The sequence below is a fragment of the Poecilia formosa genome, unplaced genomic scaffold, assembly GCF_000485575.1.
Source record: "Poecilia formosa unplaced genomic scaffold, Poecilia_formosa-5.1.2 Scaffold42, whole genome shotgun sequence".
NCBI lineage: Eukaryota > Metazoa > Chordata > Actinopteri > Cyprinodontiformes > Poeciliidae > Poecilia > Poecilia formosa.
In genome coordinates this window covers 1,955,675-1,983,529 of record NW_006799981.1, presented here as the reverse complement: position 1 = coordinate 1,983,529, position 27,855 = coordinate 1,955,675, and the positions used below count along the sequence as shown (strand labels likewise).

At 38.8% G+C, this 27,855-nt stretch overlaps 1 protein-coding gene across 5 annotated transcripts in view; it reads right to left on the bottom strand.

Moving 5' to 3' along the window:
- Positions 1-27,855, bottom strand: part of LOC103137653 (signal-induced proliferation-associated 1-like protein 2) — a 120,767-nt gene that overhangs the window by 44,457 nt on the left and 48,455 nt on the right. For all 5 annotated transcript variants that reach the window (XR_001662035.1, XR_001662036.1, XR_001662038.1 and 2 more), the window contains 7 exons: positions 27,214-27,402; positions 22,184-22,358; positions 21,266-21,369; positions 19,721-19,878; positions 18,134-18,710; positions 7,335-7,609; positions 665-919 (listed from right to left, as the gene is read on the bottom strand). Coding sequence is in view for 2 of the 5 variants with exons in the window: in XM_016671181.1 (XP_016526667.1) it covers positions 665-919; positions 7,335-7,609; positions 18,134-18,710; positions 19,721-19,878; positions 21,266-21,369; positions 22,184-22,358; positions 27,214-27,402 (1,733 nt within the window). In the remaining 3 variants the exon portion in view is untranslated. The remainder of the gene's footprint in view (positions 1-664; positions 920-7,334; positions 7,610-18,133; positions 18,711-19,720; positions 19,879-21,265; positions 21,370-22,183; positions 22,359-27,213; positions 27,403-27,855) is intronic.

Genomic DNA, 27,855 nt, shown 5'->3' with positions numbered 1-27,855 from the left:
ATCCATCCATCCATCCATCCATCCATCCATCCATCCATCCATCCATCCATCCATCCATCCATCCATCCATCCATCCATCCATCCATCAAGTACTAAAGAGACAGTTGCAGTCAGAAATGGCTTCAAAATGACAAAATATAAATTTTTGCAATAATTAAATATAAGTCTCCTTTAGCTTAAAGGCCGTTTGATGAGGCGGTCTTGCTGGGAACTGATTGTCAGCTGGCTGAAAGCAGAACTTTGCAGTTGTCCACTGCTGAGAATTAGTCCATCAGTTGGTAAAAGAGGTCTTGGACCCAAAAGAAACAGGAGAGTTCGCTAATGAAATAAAATAAAAGCAAACATCAGGAGTGGCCGAATCAAAAACCTGCGTTGGAAAATAACTGGTGGATCACAGGGGAGTCTTGCAGTAGGCAAAACAAAAACAGTTCAATACATTCAAGTGAAGATGTCTCAAAGGCAAACAGAGGATTTTACATGCAGTGCCGCTTTTCGCATTCTTCACTCACATAAAGCTGTGATCTGCTTTACGCTCAGACCTGAGGAATAGATGCGTTCACCATGTTTGGGTTGATCCTCATCTGGTTTGATATGAAAACCTCCTGAGTTATTTTTAGCTTGTCGTATTTAGAGCTCTGGTTGGGAGAACAACAGAAAGTTTTACCTGGAGCCATCTGGCAGCTTCCTATCGAAGGAAGTGCTTCGCGGGATGACGGCTTGGTGCTGCTGGAGGATCTGCTGACACTGCAGCCGGTCAGGACCCTGAGTGGGCGAGCCCCGGGACAGAGGCGCCCCAGCGGTGGCTGGCACCCGGTGCCAGGTGGTGTTTCTCCTGAAAGGCGTCTTGTACTCGCAGGGCTGGCCCTCGCTGTCCACCTTGTACTCCACCATTGGTATCCGGTAAAGTTCGGAACAGCCCCTGAAGGAAAGGAATCAAAAATATCATCAAGGTTAAAAGTCATCAACAAGTTGCACCAGAGGCTAAAGTAGGAAATAAAATCTTTAATCTTCTGAGTTTTTTTCCAAAATCACTGACTAGAGTAACATGAAACACACTTAATCTGGTAGACTCGGTTCGATTAGGGACCAAAATTGCAACATTTGTTACATTTTCATCTGGAGAAGTTCGCTTTCACACTGCACTGTGTCAAACGAACCAAATCCTTTGAAAAACCTGTTCACCTCCTCACCAGTGGGGGCGCTGTGCCAAGAACCACTGAAGGAAACAACACAAAAAAACTCTGAAAAAGACACAAGTGCAACTTCTTTCTTCACGACATGCAAACAAAAAGTCTCTTTTTGATCACATTTCTTCAAGAAAAGACACAAAAACGTTTAAATATTTAACATAAAGGCGATATTTAGATAGATTAATTCACACTTGCCAGTATAATCACAATACATGTCAAACAGAGGCAAACATGCACACAGGGTCCGTATGGGCATATCCTAATCACAAAGAACTATAAAGAGGAATTTAATGGCAGCTTTCCTTGAGGCTTTAAGGAGGCGATTTGTCCCTCCATTTTTATTACCACTACTCTCACAATCCTGAGGATATCTCACAAGAGGAGGCCTGTGATGCCATTTCATGCAGCATTAATCTTCTGGCCTGGGCAGAGCCGTGGATGTGTGAAGTGAAGGTGGGTTTACTGGGTGGTGGGTTGAGGTTAAACAGCCTGGACGCTCTGCCAGCTCTCCATCAGTATCTCAAGTATGAGTCAGATGATTACACAGCCCTCGCCCCCTACTCACTCTATTTTCCAGGATGTACTGAAGGATGAAGAGCTCTGTATACTTTGCTGTGGTCATACATGTACAAACAGTGGTGCTTGAGGTGGACGCTCTGATTGAAAAGGCTGCAGCGGAGGGGGCGGGTAATCCCTCTCAGAGGGAACCTTTCATCAAGCTGCTAGACCGTGGGTGGCTGGGCTGTTTACAGCTGACCTCCCATTGGAGATACTGGACGCAAAAAAGGAAGATCAGCATCACTTTATGCTTGCTTTTGAATAAAAATTGAACAATTCATCTATATCCTACAGTTTTAGATATGTAGTAAATGCATACTACATTTTTGGCTGCAAAAACAGTCCCAACATATCAAGGCGGTGACTCTGTTAGATCGACCAAGGATATTAGCAGTATCCATGGACTATTTTGTGTATTTATTCCAAAAATAATTCAGTTTTCCCATTCCTTTCATTCTACAATCCGGGGTCCTCCGGTCAGTTTTAATTTCCGGATGCTAAATTGCCCAGACTGTTGGTCAATTGTTTTTAAACAGAGCTGCTAATCCCCTCATTACCTTGATTAACTGAGAGTGTGTGGTCATGCTTAGTAGCCACGCGCCATTACTCCCAGCTAAAGGCTAAGCCCTGGTAACAGCCTGCAAAAGTCTCAAACTCTGTCGCTTGCTGTGATTTCTGCACCAGAATATTTAAGCAGTAAAAGGATGAAATCCTCTGGAGAAATTTTTCATCAGCACCAGTGTGAGCTTAAAACCTTCAGTTGATCTGATGGCAGGAGAATGTGTTTGCTTTTAAATGTATAAGAGGAGTTTCTCTTTCTCTCTGTGTATAAATCAATTTGAAACTGCAGGAAATGAGTGTTTAGACAACTGCTAAAGAAAAGCTGAATGGTTGTAGAAGAGGAGGTGAAGAGGAAGTGGACAAAGTTGTGTTCAAATTAACAGCAGTGGGTTTAAGAAAGCCAATATAGACTCTATATACTCATAATAATCTTAATTTCCATATAGATAGAAATATACTCAGGACATTTTCCAAAGCTAATTTATTATTAATCTATTAAAAGTGGGAGAAAAGTTGTTCAAAAACAGCCGCTGCTGTGTTTTTCTTTGCAGACTCAAACATGTACCGCAAAAACGGAAAAGTACTTGAAGATTGAGTTTTTCTGTGAATCGCGGAACTAATATCGAGTTGCATAAACACAGTTTCCAAGAACTGCTTCACATCTGTGCTACATTGAGTCCTCCCACTTCTGAAACCTGTGAATACATGTTGAAGCTATGGATGACAGGACTGCATCACACAATTCCTCCATATTTCATGTTGTTTTTTTGCCTCAGAAATAGCATGTTTGATGTCACTTCACAGGTTTATATTAGTTTAAACTGCAGGGTATTAAGCTGACTGCTGTTGATCGCCCTGGAACTTCGTCTTTTACAATTTCTTTACTCTTTGATCCATTTAAATGGCAGTTTTCCATTTTCTAAAATTCCATTTTCTAACCCTTTCCGTTTTTTTATTTCCATGTTAAAGCATTTGAGATACAGCTTCATTATATGATTGGAAAACATATCACGATATAAGCGATTCACATCGGTCGATATCGATAATTGTTGATTAGGTTTTAGTTTTAAACATTGGAAATACTACCAAAATGGTGGCATCAACTTTCCTGTTTTATCCACAGTTTTCACTTCACACCATTGTTGTTTATTTTTAAGCACTTGTGAGGCAAAGTGGAGAAACATTAAACTGCTCCAAGTTACTCAGCAAGTTGTTGCTAGGTAACCAAAGAGTGAGTGAGTTGCTAGGTAACCAAAGAGTGAGTGAGGTAGTTGATTTCACCAACGTAGCTCAGCTGGTCGTCAGAAATTGAGCAACTAAAATTTTTCCTTTGCCTACATACCCCAGAAGGCTGTGCAGTTCTGGATCAATTTATCATTGATACAGATCACCTTTCTATCACAATATGTATTATTATTGAGTTAGTGTTTAGTCCTAATTTGGTCATTTTAACCAACTAGCCTCATCACTTTATGCAAGATTTAATATGTTTTCCTATCTGAACTCAAATTTCTTCAACATATTTATAACCTCTGACACAAAAAGTGATTTATCTTGTGATGTTTGAACACAGCTGCTTGAAGTTAAAGCTAAAGTCATGTTAAAAATTTAAAATATAACATCAGAAAGAAGCTGATGGGACAAATAGCTTCTTTAGCAGCTTCAAATAGAATAGACCTGAAAAGTTCTTAAAAAAGCTTCTTTAAATAAAAAGTGTTGAAAAAAGGGAATGAGAGAGAAATTAGCCCTGATTTTTATTTTTATCTTTGCGGTCAATCGATCTGTTTGGGGGGGGAAAAGCCGCTCTGGTGAAGGATATGAGAGGATTAAGCAGCAGCAATTAGTGACGCAGGTTTTTGGTTTAGCAGAGCTGCAGTCTTAAACTGGATGCTGGCATGGAAAGTGAGAAATCCAGCTTTACTTTGGTCCAGAGGGAAATCCGTTATGACAAGTCTGATGCCGCTTCAAAGTAAAGGTTGCAAATGAACATTTAAATGTCACAAATGAGACTCATTATCAGCAGGTTGAACACAGATGAAATTATGGTTCTGTGCCATTTTCCCAAAATAATCCTCAGAATCAAATTGCAAAATATTGAAACCCAGGTCAGGTTATTCAAAAAGCTTGCAGGCAAAGTCAAAATCCTGGTTATGCAACGACAGTCTGTCTGTTTCTATTTGTATGTCCTGTAATATCCCACTATATTGCATATTGAGCTGATTTTTTTGTTTATTGCATGGCCACATGCAATCACTGCCATGTTCTGTGCATCACATTCCTGTTTCTAAGACCTAATCTTCTCCATCTTTTTCCCATTAGTTTGATCCAAAGGATAACATGTTGAACTTGTTTAAAGCCTTTCAGAGTGACGATGGAAAAGCGTTTCATTTTGCTCTTTGTTAAAACCACATCCAGCTCTCAGTCTAAATCCATAGGATGCAAGGTACCGCTAATATCAGTGCCATATCTCCCGCATGTGAGGAGAAATGGAATAAAATACAGTTTAATAAAGAAGAAGACATCAAGAGCACATAATGCTAAACGAAAAAAAGAAGAAGAAATCCACTGTTAGCTGCTACATGTGCTAGTAAAAACATGATCCCCGTCATGGTGGCTCTGTGGAGCCAGGGGACTTTGTCTGGAGGTCCTGAGACTGGTCCATTGTTGCTCGACTGACCCCCCATCTCTCTAGTCCCCGGGGACCGACTGAATTCCTTTCCTTTGAGATAAGAGGAGAAACTGGAGCACTTATTGTTGACGGCAACATTTTAGTAACTCAAAGACGCAGCAGCAGAAACAGCTGAGGACTCTCAAAGTTGTTTGCCTGACCTCTCACCTTCGTAGAGATTCTTAGGACTCTCCAGAATATTTGGATTCTCATGAAAAGACATTGGACATTTGGTTTATTACTGCCCAATTTGGTCGTGTTATATAAAGCAGATGTGTCTGCAATATGCACTTAAATATGTTAAAATAAACAACCTTTTATATATTTAGATTTCTTATTAAACAAAAGTTCAAATTCAAAAATACTTTAATGATCCAAAAGGGAAATTAAGTGTTGTAGAAAAAAAAACGACGTCTTGAACTCTGAACTCTGGCACGAATCTATATCGCGATATTTTGTGTTAACAATAAAAATCATGATAAAAAACTATTTATTAGTTATTTTTTAAGTAACGTCTTGAGTATGAATGCATAGCATAGTATTAATAGTGGCACAAACACAAATACTGTTCTTGAAAAATATTCCTATTTGAAATAGCCTTCAGGATGTGTGATTAAATTTTTTACATTTTCAACTTCACTGACACTTATTGAAGCCCTTGAGGAACACACAGTGAAATAATAATAAGTTTCTTAAAGATCAATAGTTGAAATGTATTGAAAACGATAACTCGGCATTCATATCATGATAAGAAATAATTTACAATAAATTATAGACGATACGATAAATGCCCCCGCTTAAGGGCACCAATATTGTGAAATGATATAGTGGACGTTTTACTGCATTAAATCTGTCACTATCGATTTCATGGAAAATCTTTACTTCGGATTTTTTATTCTTTAAATGTGAACAATATCAAGGCTTTTTATACATCACATCTGAACCAGATGTGTCAATCAATGTGACGGCTGCTGCAGCAATGCTGGAAGTTATACGTATATGCATTTCTAAAACAATTTCTTCTTCTTTTTTTTGACTCAAACCAAAACAAAACTGTTTTCCTGGCAGAGAAAAGATGTCAAGAGCACACTTCCCTCTGGAACCAGTGCTTCCAGTGAGCTGAACTGGCATTGTGGACACAGGACCAGTTTTGGCTGATGTTTGTTTTGCCAGGTTTTCTCTTTCCCTGAACAGTGATTATGATTGTATCATCGTGTATCATTGCTGACTGTGGTAAGAGGATTAGACGGCGGTTCTGCCAGAGAAGCTTTTTCGTCAGAGTCACAGACGAGACCACCATCTGGGGGAGCAAATATGTTACATCTTTGTTGCCAGGCGGGAACACAGAGTTGAAGACAGATAATAGGAAAGCCTTTGATGGCGCGCGCACACACGGTTGTTTAACCTTATTCTGGATATTTTGCAGCATATATATGACCCAATCTAAGATTGCTCAGCCAGGATTCTTCCCTCGCATCACACAGTGTGAGACACAGTCAAATCATTCAGCTGCACTCTTCGTAGTGATGGGGGAACCAGCATTTTCTGCTGCACAAATCTGTCAGCCTGAAACAGACGCAAAACAAAGATGTCAAAAATGTGAGTGTGAAAGAGCGGCGGATGGCGGGTTTCACAGCTCGGTCTGTCCCTCACAGACAAAACACTCGGATGTGCTCTCAGAACAAGTGTTTTACACAGATTTACGTCTTCTCTCATCATAAATTTGATCGATTGTTTGAAATAGGCTTCTCTTTGTGAACGAGCAATAAAACCTCCCTAAGGGCGCGCGGAAAATCCTCACTTCCTAATTGCTCAAAAGAACATTATGCCAGGTTAAAGGGGGAAAAAAAGCCATTTTCAAATGTGAGCTGTCAAACAATAGTGGTGAGATTTGAGCCATTAATCAAAAAGCTCATCTCATTATCATTAGTGAGAAACGCTGACTGGCCACGTTTGTGACTCTACAGCTGTGTCGGACGTTTCTCTCCAAAAAAAACAGGATAAAACGCCAACAATGACGTTCTGTAAGCATTTCTTTATGCTAATTATCTTCTACATGAGAGCAAATGTCAAGTCGATTCCCCTCAGCAATATAAAAAGCAAGAACATGACTCTTCTGTTACAGGGTTTTTACAAGGCTTTAAATGTCAAAGTTGTATTCTTTTTCAATTGTTAAAAGTCACACCAGATATTTTAACATAAAACCTGTTTACAGTAGAAATTTAAATACCACTAACTATAAGGAGATGGAGTATGCAAAGGTATCCATACCCATTGTTTTATCTGTCTACACTGTACCAAGACAGAAAATAGCTTAACATCAATGCTTTGTACAATTAAGAAAAGTAAAAACGTACCTTCGAGGAGTACCGTCTTCATGCGGCTGGATTATAACCACTTTGACGGTGACGGATGTGCGCAGGAGGTCAATCATCTGCTCATGAGTGAGAGTGGCGACGGCCACCTTGCAAATCTCCACCAGCCGGCTGCCCTGCCTCAACCCGGCCTTCCAGGCGAAGCCAAACGGCTCCACGTCGGCCACGATTCCCTCGAAATTGACGTGAAAGCCGAGCTGGCCGAGGCTATTCCTCCGCAACGTCATCTCTGTAGTCTCACAGCCTCTGGTGGCAATCTGGAATCAGAACCAAAGGCAAAACGTTTATCGTCTGCATAAAGGGAAAGTTGCTTTTATGACTGGGATAGGTTTGCTAAATCTTTATTCTGCATTTTCTCATATTACAAAAGTATTCTGTTGCCATTTTCCCTCCTGCTTCAGTATGAATCACATCCCTGCATCTTCTGTCTTTTATGAAATAGTCAGAGCAAGCGTCACTTTTCTGAAGAAAACCTCCTCTGTGACCAACGACTCTACAATTTCTATCCAGGAGTGATTAATCATGCTATAATAGTAGTTATTTAGTGAATAATTGTAAAAATATATAATTCTTTACCATGTCAAATAAACGAGTGCATTTACACATAAAACACGGCAACAAACTTCTGTCCAATCACACAACATTTTGCACAGAGCTCTGTCGAAACAGCTCCACCCGAGCCTGGTGTCAAGTTCGGCAGGCAGAACAAAATTACGCAAAATTTTTGCAGATTTCGACACTTATTCATTCTTCTTTGTAAAGCTACTTAAACTAACTCCAAGCCTCCCAACAGATTCTCAACTGGATTTAGGTCTGGACTTTGACTAGGCTATTCTCACACATGACAATGCTTCAGTCTGAAAAGCTAGTTAGAGACGCCATGTTTCAGGTCTAATGGGTTTCATCTGACCAGAGCAACCTCTGGCACGTTTTTAATGTGTTCCCTTGATAAGATTGCATCCCTAATTTGTCTTCTGTTTTCTTTGGTTTTGATGATTGTGTTTGTTTCTTCACAGCTACATCCACACTGAGGTTAAGTTATTCACAGACAGACTATTTGCACTGATTTATGAAGACAATTGGCTGCAATGGATTTTAAACAGAGGTATCAGAGTAAATTAAATACAGGGAACTTTTTTCTCCCCGACTTTACAATTATGCACTTTTCGTTTGTATAAACTCTCCACAAAATACGGTTACACTAATGGTTGCAACATGACAAAATGTGTAATAGTTCAAGGGATATAAATACTTTTGCAAGGTGGTTCATTTGACACACATACAAAAGAGGAAACAACACTGAGCACCTGAAGCTGAGTAAAGAATAAGACCCTTTTTAGCAGAACAAACAAGAATGCATGTTTGACAAATTCAAAACATCTTTAGATATAAAAGTAACTATTTCTGAGCTAACTAAAGAGCCTGAGAAGGAACAAAAACACACCTGATTCTGCCTGCAGAACCTACAATCGGTCTGTGGAAGCTGCATGAATGAGAATCTAATTGGCCCCTAAGACATCGGCGTCTCCATAGAGTTGTGTTCATGAGTCAGAGTTCGTGTCTATAAAGCGGCCTCTGGAGCACAACAGTCATACACAAACATGATCTGCATCAGCTGCCGGCTCATTTTGTTCATTTCCAGCATGAAGAAAACAAATTAAATACGCCACCTTCCCCCCCCCGTTGGCTTTTAGACTGCAGTCAGAGACATGACACTTTACCCATGAATTTTTGATGGACGTTTTGAGCCTGTCCAATGCATGTCTTTAAGACATTAAAGCCTGGTCTTGTTTCCATCATACACTTTAATGTAAATTCAGCCTGTCTTTTTTCCCCAGAGGTGGCTTGGCATCACCCTTTCATAAAACGCAGTCCAGGTTCAGGCAAAGTTCACGCGACCTACTTTCTGCTGCGTGACTATCCGTGTTAAAACTGAAACAAGAAAAGCAATTATGTATTGACTCATGATTGTGGCTATGCAGCTGTGCAGCTTTATGGTGGGACTGGACGTTATTGTTTTCTGACCGTTTCTTAGGGGTAAATAAAGAACCTGACTCTACAACCAAGAGTTGTAATCACCCATTAGATTAGTTTTGGTTCAGTTGTGGGTGACTGCCTCCATTTACTTTAGAGTGGCTGCTGTAACACATTAACACAGACTATGGATTGTTAACCCTCTACAGAGACTCCATACCATGTTGTATGAAAGAAGGCCCACGGCAAAAATGATGCACTATCATAGACTAATTGAGCACACAATCAGACTCAATCCTAAACTTTTTAGAAACATTAGGTTTACCTAGAAACAGGAATTAAACTCAGCAATTCTTTTTTTGGTCTGATGTAACAAATGTCATGTTTTCATTACCGTATTTTCCGCACTATAAGGCGCACCTAAAAACCTTAAATTTCCTCAAAAGCCGACAGTGTGCCTTATAATCCGGTGCGCCTTATATATGGACCAATATTGAGCCACAACAGGTCTAGCAACTACGGTAAGCAGCCGCCGACTTCATTTTCGGCCATCGAAGAAGAAGCGCGCGGTGCATGCTGGGATAGTTGTCAGGATGCTGGTTTGTTAATAAAGTTTGACTGACCTATCTACCTACCGACCGTCTATAATCAGGTCGTCTGCAGGTCATTCTCCACCAACATGCTGTGCGCGAACGGAGAAGGGTGACCATCGTCCGGCCACGCCCCGGCCCAATCGCAGGAGGCTCTCCTAACGACCGGAGTCGGACTGTTTTGTTGATATTCCCTGTAGTGCAGCTCCATCTAGTGGATGCATAAAGTAACTCCAGCCTCTACTGTAGCGTCTATTCTATGCGCCTTATAATGCGGTGCGCCTTATATATGAAAAAAGTTTTAAAATAGGCCATTCATTGAAGATGCGCCTTATAATCCGGTGCGTCTTATAGTGCGGAAAATACGGTAGTTGTAAGTGGAAAATCATCATATTTAGCAGAAAAATAAGCTTGAAAACACCAGCCTCTGTGTAATTAACCCATATATTTGTCGATTAGAGAATTAAACTACTGAAATAAATGTACTTTACAACAACATTCTCATATATTGAATGCGGCAGTAGCGATTCTGACAGCCGTCTTTCCATATCAAACCACATGCTGTCCTTTAATTAGAGACGACATGAAACTCTAAATACTGTCAAAAAAAGGCAAACATTAAAAGTCTTAATTTGAGTGATGCTGGATCTAATCCACACCGAGAGAAATGACAAACACAGAGCTCTGACAGTGATGACACCATCTGTAAAAGTGAAGCAGAAGCATATTTCATAGACACGACAAAACCTTGTCATTAATGGTGATCTTAAAAAAAAAAAAAACTGAAACGCATCCATGAAGATGGGTCACGCGTTTCCCCGGGGAACATGTGAGCATTCATTTTAATCAGTAAGTGTGTATTAGAGCAGCAGCTTGTCGGGGCAGGTCTTAAGACGTCAGGGTTTGAACTGGCTGCTAAACCTACAAATGGTGCTGATTAATTCTGATTTGGTTCACAAATTGACAAAAGCCTCATCTAAAAAATGTGAGGATTTTTTTTTTTATTTTATTTTATTTTTTTAATTCTGATCATGTTGCTTTTGTCTGTTATGCTGGAGCCTCCACGGTCATTGGGCCTTCTGGTAAAGATGTGCAAAAAGACTTAAAATAAATGTAATTTGAGCAGATTTATGCAGTGGAGAAATAAATTATTTTAAAAAAAGGTAGTTTACTTGACATTAAAACAACTCCTGTTTAGCAATAGAAAAGTATTTAGTCTTACCCTATGATATTTTGCAGGGAAAAGGATTTTCAATTATTCTTTTTTGCACAGACCGTTTAGTTCGGACTCAGTTTTTGCTACGTGTTTTCCGCAGGATTTACATCTGTGTAAGAATAAGATCATCAAAGAAAGTTGATCATCACTCTGGTGAACTATTTTTGTAATGATTCGGCCATTTGTGTTTAAATGACATGTATTATGCTCTGGATTTACTTATTACGATTTGTGTCACTGTTGTTTGTAGCCCCTCAAAAATTAGACTGGAAATATCCTTGAAATAAATTTAAAAATAAATAATTATGTTTTGCATCATTATCCTGTTAAAACTCAGAATGGCTACCCATTCCCACTTCACTGGCCTCTAGATTTTTATTTAAGATGTTCTTTTTTCTTCTTCTACTAAGAATTAAGTGTGACAAATCTGATCAGATCTGGGGTTGTATCTTGATATGGCTGCTGCAATAAAATCTGCACCACATGGATTTAGACAGCTGGCTCTCTTCAGCACAGGATCATGGTGTCACATCCATCTTAGCAGTGATTGACACCGGCTGGATGTGCTTTAAGCGTAACTGTGAAACTGTGCAGCAGCACATTTTATATATATATGATTGTCAAAAGATCCTGCAGCTCCTGTGTTTCTTTAGAGATCTCTCTTCTGGGACAAGTGTTTTTTTTTCCATAAAAAATTATATTTTATAAATATAAATCATGTGAGTTGATATTTCTAAGATGTCATGCACTCTAACAAGGTTCTGAGAACCCTTGGAAGAAAAACAGGCCACAGCGTCATAAATCCTCCACCAATGAAGTGCTTTTCCACTTCTTCATGTCGTGTTTTTAGTCTCATCTGATCAAAGCACTCAGTTCCAGTTAAAGTCCCAGTAGACTTTAGCAAATTGCACATTTTTACCTTTGTAAAGGCAACAGTTTATTTAGTCTGTTGATTACAAGGGAGTACATTTAGTGGATTTAAAAGTTGGGTTACTGTGAGACTGACTTGTATCTCATCATATTTATTGTGCAAAGAAACAGGAAGTGTGTTTGATTCAGTTAAAATAGGATTAATAGTAAGGATAATATTTCATTATTTCACTTACACTTATTTTACAAACATTTTTGTTGGGCTACCAAAAAGTTGGCACAGGTTATTCTCTTTCAAATAAATAGAATATTTTTATACATACTTTTACAAGTGACTAAACCTAAAAAGGTTTAAAATGATCCATAATTGAAAATATATATATATATTTATTAATAATTAGGCCTGTCACAATAACAAATTTAGCTGAACAATAAATTTTCACAGTTATTATGGCAATAAATGATAACGTTGTTGTCCTGAGACAATTTTCAAGTAATATATTGATCAATGGATAATAATGTGAGCTTGTCCTCAGAAAGGTCAATAAACTTTAATTTTGCAAAAACACATTGCACTGGAACTGGAAATATTCAAAATAAACATGACAACCAAAAACAACAAATAAAAACGTAAATAAAAATCTGTGCACAACCAAAACCAAAAATAAAAAAAAATAAACAAAATTACCCTTCAAATACTATTAATCATAAGAATGGAAATTATTGAGCTCATTTTAATTGATCATGGAATTAATTGATCATTTGCTTACTGAGAGGCTTAATAACTATTTCTAGTTAAATGTTTACAGGTTAATCATACAAAGTATAAAACAAATGGAGGGTGGTGTAGCGGTGGAAGGCATCCGGGTACGAATCCCAACCTTTGCTACATGTCTTTCCTCCTTCTCTTTCTGCCCATATCCTGTCTGCCAACAACGCCAAAAAAGGAAGAAAAACAACTTCTGCTATTTGTTATGCTACTATAATTAGCTCTCTATAAATGCATATAGCACAAAAAAAGAGACAAAACAAACAAACTGAGCAGCCCACGATGGAAAGGAAACAAGACAGAAGTAGAAATACATGCCTCCATGCCAAGAGGACTTGTCTAACAAAGGCCAAACAGGCGGCCACCCAGCTCAGGAGTCCCCTGGGGAGAAGGACTTCTCCACAAAGCTTTTAGTTGTGCTCCCACTCTGAGCTCCTCTGTAGGTTACAGTGGGCAATCTGTTCGCCCTGGTTCGCATTACATCACAAGTCCGGCAGCCTGTAAATCCTCAGAGTGAAACACAACTCGAGTCAACCGCTGGGACATTTACAGACACCTCTGGGACGACGTCTGCACGGTCAGCTCGGCTAGGCCTACTGCTCCAAATACTAATCCAGGGCTTCTCCTGTACAACTTTTTTTTTTTCCACAGATACAGCAGGAAAGAGGAGAAGGGAGATTAACATAGTGGATGAGAAAGTGATCTCCTTTGGCTAATCATAAATGCTAATATATCCTGCTCTGTCCTTTCTTATGATGAGATGGGCTGACACTGAAAGGCATCTGTGTCCTTTCAAGATTAATTATGGAAAATACTTCTTCAGGTTCTGGAGGGATTTTCTCTTCTTTCTGACATGGTTATGCAAAATCTTATTCAACCAGATCTCATTTTTAAGCTCTGCTGAGCGTTTCAGCTTATCGCAGTATTTGTTCATAAAACACCTTTTTAACGTGCAGAAATCTCATGTAAAGTGCTGTGGAAAAAAAATATCGGATTTGTTTTTGCTATGGCTGCTTTGTCACACATTTTAGCTCATCAAAAAGTTTTAATATAAGACAAAATTAACCAGAGAAAAATAAAAAATAATTTCTTTTTTTTTTCTACTGGAAAAAACAAAACAAAAAACAAACAAACATCCAAACCAACTTGGCGCTGTTTCTGCCTACCCTATTCACATTGTGAAAAAATGCGATATAATCAAAAAATCCCTGTTTCTCAAACTTTTTAAGGCTGAGGACTTCTTGCCCCGTTTAATAAACACTCGCGGATCATCTAATTTGAAATTTCCTCTGCAACAACACAACTTCTGCTTCATGCTATGTATCGTAATATTATTCAAAAACAAAAGTTTATCTTTAGCTCACCCTGAGAAACTTTCCACAGGTATCTTCAGTTTTTCTTTTTAGTGACCCATTAATCCATTATTATTTTTAAACACAATCCTTTGGTATGCTAGCTGTAGCGTCGCACTTTGAGTTGACGTCACGGCAAACAAACGGTTGTTTACATGCAGTATCTCGCGGACCACTAGGGGGCGCCCCAGAGACCAACAGTGGTCAAGGGACCACGGTTTGAGAAAGACTGGTTTAAATGGTACCGGTCAAACAACATGAAGCAGGCTACAACACATCATGAACTGATTTAAATGCATTAAATAACAAATTGGACACAAACTAAACGGGTCAGAAGATGCTTCAAACCCTTTTGTACTCCAGAATGAGACATTTTCTACATCTTGCGGCAACCTCACCCATCTTTACAGAAGAGCATCATACCGACAGTCAAACTTGGTGGTATAGTGATGTCTTGGGACTTCTTCATTTCTGCTCTCCAACAGGAAAATCCTGAAGGAGAAGATCCAGCCAACAGTTCGTAACCTTGAGATTGTTTGGGTTTCACAACCAGACAGTAATCAAAAGCACTAGCAAGTCAACGTCTGAATAACTCTAAAGAAAAAACAACTAAATGAAGGTAAGTCTGATTTAATTGTTATAACAGTCCTTCCCAACCACGATCCTCAAGGCACTTGAATGTTTTAGATATTTCCCTGCTTTAACACACCTTGCAGTTCAGCAAAGGCCTGTCAATAAGCCATTATTAAAATAGCTATTATTAAAATAAGGTTGGCCAGTGTTGGGAAACATTGCTCTATAACCCTAAATTCTGGTTGAATTAAAACAATTGTCCAAAGAGTGAACCAGAAATCCTCTGATGCGATGTAAAAAATTCATTCATAATAATAATCAAAAAGTCCAGCAATCAAGGAGCATTGGCAAATGTTTGCACGGCGTCATGTGCTTGCAGACTTGAAGTAACAGATGTCTGTACCAAAATCTCACAATGTCACACAGAGGACGCCGGGGCTTTGCTTAAAAGAAGGGGAGAAGAGGACTTGGTGGGAAGTTCTTAAAGGGAGTGAAGCAGTATGAGGCCAAATGGCCTCTATTTTTAGTCTGTTAGAGCCAAAATTGAGTCTGTTTCCACTCCTCCCCCTGTAAAAACTGGGTTGGTGTCCTCTTTAAGCCGCCTCCTTCTGTACCTGCACCCACACGTCCTCCAGTTCAGCAGCGGCAGAAAACTGTTTCACTAGTAATCTTTCATTCAATTAAATGAGCCGCCAGTGACAGGAAGTGACAGCGGCAGCTTCTTTTTTTTTTTTTTTTTTTTTTTGCTTTTAGATGAAAATGCAATGATATCTCCTAAAGATTTACCTCTTATTAACTTGCGACGTAAACTATAAGTCTTTGTGGATTCAAAGTGATGAGCTAAAAAAAATAAAAATAAAAGTGTCAAATCTATAATCCTTTCTGGAGTTATGGAGCCCCAAAGGTGACATGGGAAACTTTTTTCTTTTGCGTTTCCTCACAATACCGATAAGCTGATCTTTATTGAGTCTAGTCACAAATGTCAATTTAAAATTTCAAATATATACACATATAAAGAACCTCAGTGAAAAGGTGTTTATATTCTTAACTCTTTGGTGCAAAAAACTGAGATGGAGCTGCACATCAAAAAAAAACAGCCATTTATGAACCATTCAGACTCCCAACACAAAAAATACATAAAACTGTCAGATGACTTTATTACCCCATGAAAATAACTCAGAAATAGTCAAAATAGTTTAGATGTATGTTTTCTTTCTTTCCTTCTTGCAGAAAGTTTCTGTTTATATCTTGGAAGTATGGATTTCCAACCCAATAGAAATCCAATCAGATATTTCACAAACGAGATATCAATACATGGAAAAACCTTATGAAAACCTAATATTATAGTAGAAAATATGGTGGACACCGAAAGAAAGACTTTCAGTATTCAGTTATGCCACATGAACTGATCAGTACATTATTGCGAGAGACCGCAAAAGAAAAAAAAAATCCCCCATGTCCCACAGGGGCCTCCGTACTGGAGTTCCTGTTTAAAAGCCACAAACACAAGCAGCAGCTTTCTCTCAGAGCGCTGACTGGAACCAAACCCTAAACAGGGGAAGCACGGTGTAATGTTGCAACACATATGGGACTTGACGGGAGAGATGTCAGGTTAAACATGCAGTAATACTGCTGACCTGATAAAGAAAACAAAGCAACAAGTCAGTCGGTCAGGCGAAAACGTTTTGTTTCACCACAAAGAGACCACAATTATTCCAGTGAAACCACTAAACGTTGAGTTAGTCATTTTTCCATGAGGAATGAGTGTAAAACTGAGATTTACAGGGTCTTTCTGATGACAGACTGCTCCCTTCATGCTGCGCAAGGAAACGGCTTCCCAGTCCTTTTATTTATTTGACATTTTGACTAAAACTACCACAGGAAACCTCCTTTCCATTGCTTAGAAAAATTGTTTTTTTAAACACTTAATCAAGCAGCACTTGCAGTCATCATCCTGTAACGGACCAACACCCTCCACAGATTTTACAGGCTGCTTGGAAATGAGAGAGTCTGAAACCTCACTCTGGGTGCCACCCAGCTGACGTCTGGCTGCTGGCCATCCAGCCAACCGCTGCAAGAACACCGAGAAGGAGAAGAGATTTCCATTTCTGAAAGCTAGCATGAATAAAAAAATTCAAAGGCACTACAAATTAGTTGACCAGTTACTCAATTAGTTAATAAGTTCTTGCTGAGGTAAAGAGACTCAACGTTAGCTATTTTTGGTATGAATGAGATGACAAGGAAACTATGTTTTCTCTAGAAGTGAGTCTGTTGTTTACCTAGAATGCTAAAACAGAGACCTAAGCTACACCAAGTGCTCATTCTTTTGGAGTTTTGGTAATTTCATTATTTCATATCTGAGTTTTTCCAGATATGAAAATGAAAACACCTACAATAAGTAAAAAATTATAAATTATACCTTCTCTGGGGGCTTCTATTCAAAAAGACAACAGAGCCAGCAGCAGAAGATAACAGGAAGGCTAAATGTATCTTTATATTCCTTTTGAGCTTTCTGTCTGTCTTTCATGGTACAGGCTGAATCTGGATCAGGCATCTGTTTTGCTTTAATCCCATAATGTTTCAGATCATCAAAGAAATGTAAATATCAAATAAAAACAACCTGATTAAATGCAAAAGACAGTTTTGAAATTGATGACGTCATTAATTAAGGCTAGCTAAAACGAAATGTAGACATGTTAAATCATAAGTTAACTGTAAATAATGCAGTATTTTATTTATTTTCATGAGCCACAGCTAGAACTGATTATTACCTAACCTGCAGATTCAATAAATCACTTTTGCAGAACCTCTCTGACAACACGACGTAGTCTAAAACACATCTAAAGGAGAAACAGATTGTGATCTAAAGTGTAACATATCCCTTTGTTATTACAGTAATTTATTTAACTTTTAGAAAAGGGAACAGAAAGTAAGGAATAAAGTCCAGCTGTTTCCCATACTCAAATTTCTTTGCTATTCTTTACCTTCCTTAAGAAAAACCTAAAGGCAAATTGAATACTAACCCCTAAACGCTAGCATCGTTCCAATTATTTCCTTTTTAAGCGTTACTAAAACGTGGGCTGCGCATTTGAACAATTAGTGCACAGTTTGGCACCCCCCTGCAAAGAACTGAATTGTTTTTACTGTAATTTGTTCATTATGTTGAAAGAAAAATGATGAAACCCACAATTATCCACAGTCAGAGACAATGCTAAGTAATTTACTCCTTTTATAAGAGGGTTGTGCAGTTCTAAAGCCGAATATTAATACTTGTGTTCACTGAAATGTTTGTATGGTGCGATTTCAGACTTACACAGAAGGCAGTGGATTAAAGTATGATGAAGAAGGTATTTTGCCACAAGATGATTCTAATCCCGCAGTGTTTACGACCTCTAAGATCACTCAGATTATTAGAGATGAGTTTTTAAGGGTATTACCTCGAGTCGCTGCACCATCTCTCTGATGTCCTCGCCGCAGTTGTCGTGGGCAGACAGCATGATGCACTCCCCGCGCTCATAGAAGATTTTAATACTCATAATCCCTGAGGTCCATCCAATGACATCGCGACATGAGCAGTTAAACACTACGTTTTTCGACTCCTCTTCAATGAGCACAATGAACTCGTTGGATATACCGAGCAAGCAGTCAATGTCCATCGACTGCCCAAAGTCCCGGGCGCAGACGCTCCAGGTGATGGCTCCCACACTGAACAGATGCGCCTCCTTTCTGGCTTTGACTTTCTCCTTCTTCTTTGCTCCGAGCGTAATGAAGCTGAATTTGACGGCTGAGTCTATAGTAGCCGTGCTGACAAAGTTCTCAGCTAAGTCCTTCAGGTACTCCTGTCGCGTACGAGTCGCCATGGCTCTGAACTTCTCCGACTTGTGAGCAGCGTTCTCGCCATTGATGACCTTGGCGAGCAGGAAGTCCCTGAAAACGGCCGACTTTGGGAAAGTTACGGACTTGGGAATGGGGGGTCCGAACGGAGGCACGTCTTTGGATCTGGATACAGCGACGCTGGAAAATAAGGCAGGGATAAACCATATAGGTAACAGTTATAGGTGACCTATTATGCTTCCTTGAGCAAATTGGAATAGTTTTAAGGTCTAAACAAAACATGTTCATTACATTTTTTGTACAAAATCATTCTCAGATAATGAGACTTTAGTCTGGTCAGTTCTGTCTATTTTGAGCTCTTGTCACTTTAAATCCAAATAAGCTGAGCAAATGTGCTGGAACGCAGCTGGGGTTGCTAGGCAATGGGCTAGGCTTCGCTGGTGTTGCTAGCTAACGGGCTAGGCTTCGCTGGGGTTGCTAGTGAAGGACAGTGCCTGCAGTTTTGTGACATTACTGTACATTCCAAAACAACTCATCCAGACACTAAAAAAACATTAACTTATTGCCAAAAAAAAAAATGTTTATGTGCTTTGGCTGTTTCTAGAAGCAGTAGAGACTTAAATAAAAGTACAAAAATGTGCAAAAGGTTAATTTTGCCTTATAGGTTCCCTTTAAAAAGCAACACCCCTGAATGAGAAGTAATTTGTGTTCTGAAATGATAAGTTCAAGATTTTTCTTTTCCAATGAGCGAGAGAGAATAAATTTGCTCTGTTCTATGTTATTAGTGAAAGTCTTCTTTGCCTACAAACACGTTCGAAGCAGAGCTCCAAGTCGTAATTTAAAGGTGTCTCTGAAGATAACAACTGTATCATCACCGAACACATCAAAAGAGCCTTGTGATTTGTGGATATTACTACAAAGCCATGACAGAAACCACAGAAGGAGCACACTAAGCTATTATTATTACGCTTTCAAATTTAATGTCTTCATGCAATTTGGCAAGAATTCCTTTTCGCAAAGCCCTTTTTAAATAATAAAACCCATCTTCCTTAATTGTCAAGAGCATATGAGTTTGCTTCTTAATAGAGGGTTCAACTCTGCACAATTTCTCTCTTTCTTTTCCCTGCGTCCTTTCCTTGCCTAATAAAATAAAGTAGCTTGCAGGCAAAGTGCACGCTTGTTGCATTTACCTGTAGCAGACGTTATCAGTGCAGGGGCTGTGGACTCTGACGATGACAAACACATGTTGGAACTGGGAGCGGATGTTTTTGGGAGTGAAGGGAAGGGCCCCCGGTTCCTGGAATACTATGGTGACGATGTCGTTGCCAATGTGCCTCTTCCTTAATAACTGCGAAAAGTATTAAAAGAACACAATAAAAACAATTGTTATCATGATGAAAGAGGCCAACTTTATAGAAAAACATTCAAAGTTCAAGACAAAAATCAGAGTGAGGCGATGAAAAACGGTATTTCAAGATTGTGCAATTCAGTGATTAATTAGAAATAAAAATGTCATGACAGCATGTATTGATGGTCAACACAAACACTTAACCTCATTCTGTCTGGAATGTGATTGCCTGAGAGTGTCAGAAAGAGCCCGAAACAAGCAGGATTATAGGGTATAGAGGTGAAATGGGATAGAGTAGAGGATGCTGGACAATTACCCAAAGGGATTAAATTAAACTATCCAACTATGAATCCTTTGCACGTGATGTCATTCTCTTCGAAAGACGCCATGACGGACGTCAAAACAACTGATGCGCTCCTGTAAAGCCTGTCAAAATGCGCATGTGGAGGCCTAATATTGCTTTCATTTAGTTGGTTTCACTTTAAAAACATAGGATCATATGATGCTGCACAAACAGAAAAGGATACAAACCAAACTTGTCATTATATTTTACAACTTTTAAAGTTAGGAATGATACGGCGGCGATGGATAGCAGCCGTCAATCAGAATGACTGTCAGCCCTCGATGTAACCGCGGATTTGCAGCTGACACTTTTTACAAGGTAGGAAGATTAACGATCATATACTTTATAAGTAAGTATGATTAGAAACATATCAAATATTGCATCATGAAGAAGTCGCTCTGTTCAATACTACCATCTCTCACTTCCGACGTCCATCACGGCGACTCATGATTAAATGACGTAGTTGCAAACAGTCAATACAATCCAAGGAAGGAAAACCTCTCTCTATCAATCACATGCCTAAGATGCACTTGACAGTCTGGTTTCCACCACATTACACTGCTTCTCTCCATCATTTTAACCTCCTTGAGTCCATTCAAAATGAATGCTTTTACATGGCTGTGTCTAGAGGCTTTATTAAGGGCTCAGAAGGCACTTCCATACATTAGCACAGACAACAACATACTGAAACACTGTCAATTATGCATTACTAGCCACCATTTGCCCATCAGCCACTACATTCACTTAATCCCACTTGTTCACAAAGAGACAGAGGCTCGTCTACTACAGCGGCAGGTCCATCCCATGAGGAAGCACTGATTAAAATCCAACTATGGGGCACCGTCTCCATGGCAATGCTCGTGTTTTCAGCTAATAGGTTATTACCATGGCAAAACGGCTCTCTAGGGACGGCTGGCAAAAGTCAGCACTGGAAGATCCTTGCAGAGAAGCTGCCCAGGGTCTTGTTAAAGCCATTATATGGCGATTCTCCACGCAAAAGAGCAAATGTTGTGATTAGTGGAGGTAATAAAGCACAAAGTTTACCTGCTGTCTATTGTTGGGTGTGTAGGGGAGCATGGTGGACACATGAAACATCAACTCGTAGTCCTTGTAGGTGGTGTACAGGGAATGCGTTCCCGTTGAGTCAGCTGCACACAAACAAATGAAGAACAAACAGGTTTTAAAAATGGAAATACCTTTTCTCTCTTTGGCTTTTTACCCAAAGTGAGCTAGCATCAGTCTCTCAATGTTGCACTCCTTCCTTGAATTTATGATGTTTTGTATAAGACTGACATGACACTGTCATAAATATGACATAAGATCTGTCATGACCATGAAGTAGTCTTCATGAATGGTTACGACTGTGTCATTCGTGTCAAGCAACTTTGCATTAAAAGTGTCATTATTTACCGAATGACACTTCATGACAACAGTCATAAATATTCATGAAGACTCTTTCATCTTCATGACAGATGTAATGTCACATTTATGACAGTGTCATGTCAGTCTTATGCACACCCCATCAAATAAAGTTTTACCATATTTTCTTATTCTTCTTTGTTACTTTTGTACTGCACTTTGGTCAGCCGCTATGTTGAATATTAAGTGCTTTAGAAATAAAGTGATGTGGTATGGATTTATAATAGTTTTGGGGGTTTTCTTATAACAGTTTTATTTCATTGTGAGTTTCTTTTTGTTGACTTCAGTTAGTTTTTAGAGTGTGTTTGCTTTTTTTCAGTTAGATTCAACGTAATTTTTATTAGTTATGTAGTTTGTTATAGTTTTTTAATTACTGTTTTTATTTATTTCAGTTAACAAAAAAGCCGTTTCAATGTCAGTTTTTGTTATTTTGTTCATTTTAGTCAACTGTAATAACCCTAGAATGGTTTCTGCTGCTACAAATCATTCATGCAGGTTTATACATTTGCACATTTTAAGTTTATGCAACAGCCTTTTTCCTACTCTTGTTGTCCAGCTGGGCTCTGTACTTCGTGAAGCCCTTGAGGCGAACCCGCTGGCCGAGCAGATCCAAGAACTCGTCCAGCGCCGGGCCAGCGCTCTCGTTGTTGTACATCTCCTCCTCCGTGCTCTGGCCCGCCTTGCAGTAAAGAACCCCCACCTTGTGCTGGAAGCTTAGCTGGAACACACACAAATACCTCAGAGTTACTATATCACTTCCTGTTGCTGAAATGTTGCACACTCAACAGTGGCGAGTCTCTCCTTTCCATCATGTTGCAGCTCAAGTTAAGGCCTTTACATCCCTTCGAGGGGAGAGATGAAATCCCCTCTCACGAAGCCGGGCTTTGAGCTCTCCGGAGCGTAAATTAAGCCGCACTATTAGCTTCAACTTAAGTGCAGCTGTGGAGCGACGAGGGAATGAATTAGATACATTAGGCAGCGGATGTGGATTTATTACCATAAACTTTGCCAACTTTAGCACATATCCTTATTTTTATTTAAGGATTGGTGCAAGCAGTTCAATATTTCCAGCCTGACTCCTCCAGCTAAATGTCAATCTGCAAGACCAAAAAGGTTTTCCTCTCTGTGAAGGAAAATAAATGATCTATAGACTGAAACCAATTTGAAGCGTCTCTTCCCCCCACCCCCCCGTTACAGGTTATCAGTTCTTGGCGTGCTCCCCTCACGGTTGTCATGGCGACTCCTCTATCAGCAAGTCTGCTCCGTGCTGAAGCTCCCGCCGTGATGGGAAGCTATTATACCTTCAAGCTCAGTGGAAACTGCATGATGTGCAATGATGTGGTCTTCTATTTTTCATTTGGAATTATAAGGACTTACTTAACCTCCAGCACATCCTTACAGAATGGATGAAGGACTTTCACATCGGTGCCTGAAAAGTGGATTCAGGTCACCTAAATTCAGCAACTCTCCAACAGATACAGCTGCCTCAAACTTTTTTCATATTTTGTCTCATAAAAACAAATCAACTTTAAAGTGTTTTAGTTAAGTTTTAGGTGACATATCAACCAAAGTTGTGTGTACTTAGAAAACAAAAGAAAACTTCCTTTGCATTAATACAGCATAATGGAAGTTGGAAGAATGTTTTCAAGTGTGACATTTTTGCAATTAACTTTTTTTATAAACTAAAAAGATCAATTATGGCCTCATCTGACCACACCACTTTGTTGCACTTTTTTTTAACTAAATGTTTGCTGAAAGCAAATATTTGTCACCTTATAAGAAGAAAATGATCCAATCTACAAATTCTTAATTGAATTAAATGTTAAAAACATATTCTTTGCCATTAGAACAGGATTTTGTTTTTTTTCTTTCTATGAAAACACTTACTATATCTAACCAATTCTTTAAATCAGAAAAGGTGAGAGGATTTGGTTCTTTCTATTATAACATTTAAAGAGACATGCTTTGTTTTGTATCTAACAGTTTCTGTTGTTGACTTTAATTTTAATTGATAATTTTTTTGGTGAGCTAAATTTTTTAATTCATGAAATGCAGTCTGACTTAAGAGTATTCAAGTAAAAGTGGTTGAATATAAATACACGTGAAATTGTGATTTATAAAAAAAATCATTATTTTCTAATGATTCTCCACTTTACAATTTTGCAATACTTTCTGATGGATAATCATATTAAAAGCGCCATTAAACACACTTATTATGTTTGTATTTGTAAGATGACAAAATGTGAAAAGGTGTAAAATATTTTAATGAATATTTCACATCTCTTTCTTGGAACAGATCAGCTCCTTAACAGGAAGTGAGGACATTTTAATCCAGGAACATTTCTGCAACATAACTGCAAAACCATCTTAACGGAGGTTTTAAAAGTCACAACACAAATACTGCATTCTTACTGAGTGGATGGAGAAATGAGGGCAACATTGTCCCTGGAGACAGTCATGAGGCACCTGAGGGATACAGCATTGGCCTGGCAGTGCATGCAACACTAATGTGACATCTGCTTCCACTGCAATCTACTTATGTTGCAAAAAGCATGGAATAATAGCTCCAAAAAACCTTCCCACCAGAAGCAAGCCAAGGGTGTGACCTTCAGGTTTGCCCTGTTCCTTGTAGAAGAAAGCTGTGCTACGCTACTAAACCGCACATCTAACCCCATGGCCACAAATATTTTTAAATATCTGCATTTATTTTGCAGCAACATCCTTCTTTTACAAAACATTTCCGTCGAGTCCCTTTTGATGGGAATCTGATTAGGATGGCGATAAAATCTTTGCTTTGTCTAAAAATAAATAAAATCATCCTCAAACCATGTTGTGACTGAGCAGACATGGCGTCATGCCTCAGTTTCAGTGATGCTTAATGTCTCGCATGTCACAACTGTCTTGAAAACGTACTTAATAAACGTTTAATAAACTTTTGGTACGTAAGCATTTTAATTTTGAGTCTAAATTCCTGAGAGGCTCTGAGAGTTTGACCATCAACTCTGAAGGCTTTTTTTTTTTTTTTTTGAAGGATTCATGGAAAGCTTATGCTCTTTTTCTAAAGGGTAAAGGACTGTCTGAAGGTTATCATTTGTTTTAGGATCCTAAGGCTTAGATGAAGAGTTTCTTTTTGTACTCTTAGAAGCACTTATCTATCAGATTCTTCAAAACCAAATCTTTGCATCTTTGTAAGATGAACCGGAGTTGAAGAGCAACGTCTTCGTCTGAGGACAGGATTTAATAATTGTGAGGGTTTTTTTTTAGCTCAAGTAGTGTGGGTTGTTCCTGAACTACAGAATAAATTCAAAACACAGCCTGAGATGGACATGTTGATAGATGAAGGATCTGTTTACATTTTTTCAAACACTTATGGCTCCACGTCTGTTGATCGATGACTCATTTTCTGTTAAACAGGACAAACAGGACGACTGGTTTTCAGATTCCTTCAGCTAGAACGATACCAGAAAAGAAACCATCGCGGTCACCGATCTGAAAGGTTCAATTTCCACATATAACAATACAACTTAGTGCACTGCAACAACAACAACCCTAGCAGGTGGTAGATTGCTCTTTTGAACTGGAGCAACAAATCAGATTTAAATTTAAATTATACGTAAGAGTTGAGCTGTGAGGGTTTCTGTTTTAAACTGAGAGTCCAAGCGAAAAACAACATGAATAAGGAGTTTGTACACACACTTATTCATTCATTTACTTTCCTTTTTTCACTCATTCATGTATTTATTTTCCCTTCTTGTCTGTCTTATAATTATTTCTTAAATTGCATTGTTTATTCCAACATTCATTCATTGCACTCACTAATTTAGTTTGCACAATTAAGTAACTACATAAATGTTTTGGAAAATACGAGTGCTAAATATTTTGAATAGAAAATATTAAATATATTTAAATACCTTAGAAATAAATGCAATTTGTGATCTCTGTTAATGAAAAGCTCATCTCAGATTAAACAGATTTATGTTTTTTCTAGGCCATCTGTGCATAATCAGTTCAGTCATTGGAGCATATAAGAAGAAATCTGAATCAGTTTCTTCTTAAGTCTTGGAAAAATTACAGCAGAGACTAAAAGCCAGGAGAGGATTCCTCTTGACCATGAAAGATATTGAGAACAGCTCTCTAACTCACTCAGCGAGGAAAAACATTAAACATACAGCTGTTTTGACCAACAAAACATAGCCTAGTATCACTTATGTAAAAAAAAATAAAATAAAAAAAATAAAACAGAAAAAACACAAATTTAACTTTCCAGAAAAGGTGGAGTAAAATATTTTACTCTTTTGGTGCAATACTGACTTTTTTCTCATAAATAGATTAAAGTTGCAGAGGGGTCGACATAATTAGAGGGACTCAAGACAAGATTATACATTTGAATCACAAAAAATATTACTGTCTAAATATAAAGTTTAGCTTCACTGGACTTTTTGGGTTGAAGTGTGTAAAAGATCAAGGTCATCTGGAAGAGCTTCAAACCCTAATTAACTTGCACTCTCCTCTTTTGAATATATTTCCTTATAACATCTCATCACCTTTTGCCCTTTCCTAATGGATTTGTCAGTTTCTCTATGATGTGTCTGTAGATTTCAAAGAAAAGCTGCTCATTTCCAATGACATTTAACAGGGTAATCATATGCAAAATCTGTAAATTCGACTGTTATTCATTTGCTTTAGAAAGGACTCTCCACTGCTCTTGAATAAATGTGTAAAAAAAAAATATCTAAAGAAACAAAGGTGGGCTTGGTGGAGCTTTTCATGATGAGAGCCTTTCCCTTGTCAGTTAGAATGATGGGCACGCACTAATGAATGCAATTAGACTAATAAGCAGCAGATTTCCTGATAGTAAAACATGGCTAATGCTCCCACTCCCACTGCCGTCTTGTAGTTTCATTAGATGAGAAATTAAAGGCCTTGAGATCAGGCAATGAATCCGTCTGACACCTGTGACTGAAGAGAACCTTCAGCATTATTAGGAGTTCAAGGAGAAAGACTTCCAGATGACACCCTCCATCTTCTAAAATAAAAAGCACCACATTAACCTCTTTTTAATGAAAATAAGGTAATACAATTGAGACGTTTTCACTAGTCTTGCAGCTACAGTCGATCACAACAGGGGCGCCAAATACATCCTATTGATAGTTGCAAAGATTGTCGGATTTCAATTAATTAAGCAAAACTGAAGTAGAAACACTTTGTTCGTATCACACGAGTCACATGATCAACAACTGGACGTTGCCAAAGCATGAAGAAAGAAGACGACAAGAAGTAGTTGGAGGATCATGTTTTCTTAACGACTTATTAAGTGAACAAGCTTATTCACGTGTAATTTTAACTGCATTTCTTATTTAATCAAAACACCACGACTGTGAAACAGTTTGGCAACGTTTCGTGCTCATTTGCAATGGAGAAGTAGCTACAGACACACCTACAGTTTAAGCTAAAGTAAGACTTTCCGTTTGCTTTTCTAATGTTATTTCTACTTTTACTTGACTAAAATGTTTGGGCACTCTACCCATCTCTGATCTTAACCCCTGTCTGAAACATGACATGAGTCCACTCACCCCTTGCTCGTCCAGTTTGAGGAGTTGCTCTGGGACTTTGGGAGAGTTGAGGGCCAGCCTCAGACACTGGATGTTCAGCTCAGGGATGACGTATTCCAGCACTTCCTTAAGCGGCAGGCCGCGGGCCGTTCCATGCCTCGCCGTGGATGGAATGGCATCCTCCAGGATGGCTCCACGGAGGGTCGTCAACTGGCGGAAAAGATAAACAAACAAGATTTATTTGGTGAAATGCAGTATGTAACTTCTGGCTCTTCTGTCATATGTGCTGTGCCCTGTTATTCTGGCTGGTTGATCCATTGTGATGCCTCCAAACTACATTAAGGACTCAAATTTTAAATAATTAACACAGACTAACCAGGCAATACACGTTGAGTGGTCTTCCACTATTAACCCCATTAGTAGAAAAAAACACACAGTCTGTAAACCCATGCTGTTGTTTGGAACATCAAAGACATATTTACACCCATAAATCCCATTTCTGTCCACACTGACTATGGACATTAGTGTCAGCAGTCAATGGCCATCTGACAGAGAGGCTTTCTGAAAAGCAGATTACTTAACAGACTTAGTGTGGCAGGGAGAGTGAGCGAGGCAGCGGTGCAGACAGTCAGAGAGGGCATTGGGGCTAAATGAGAGGAATTA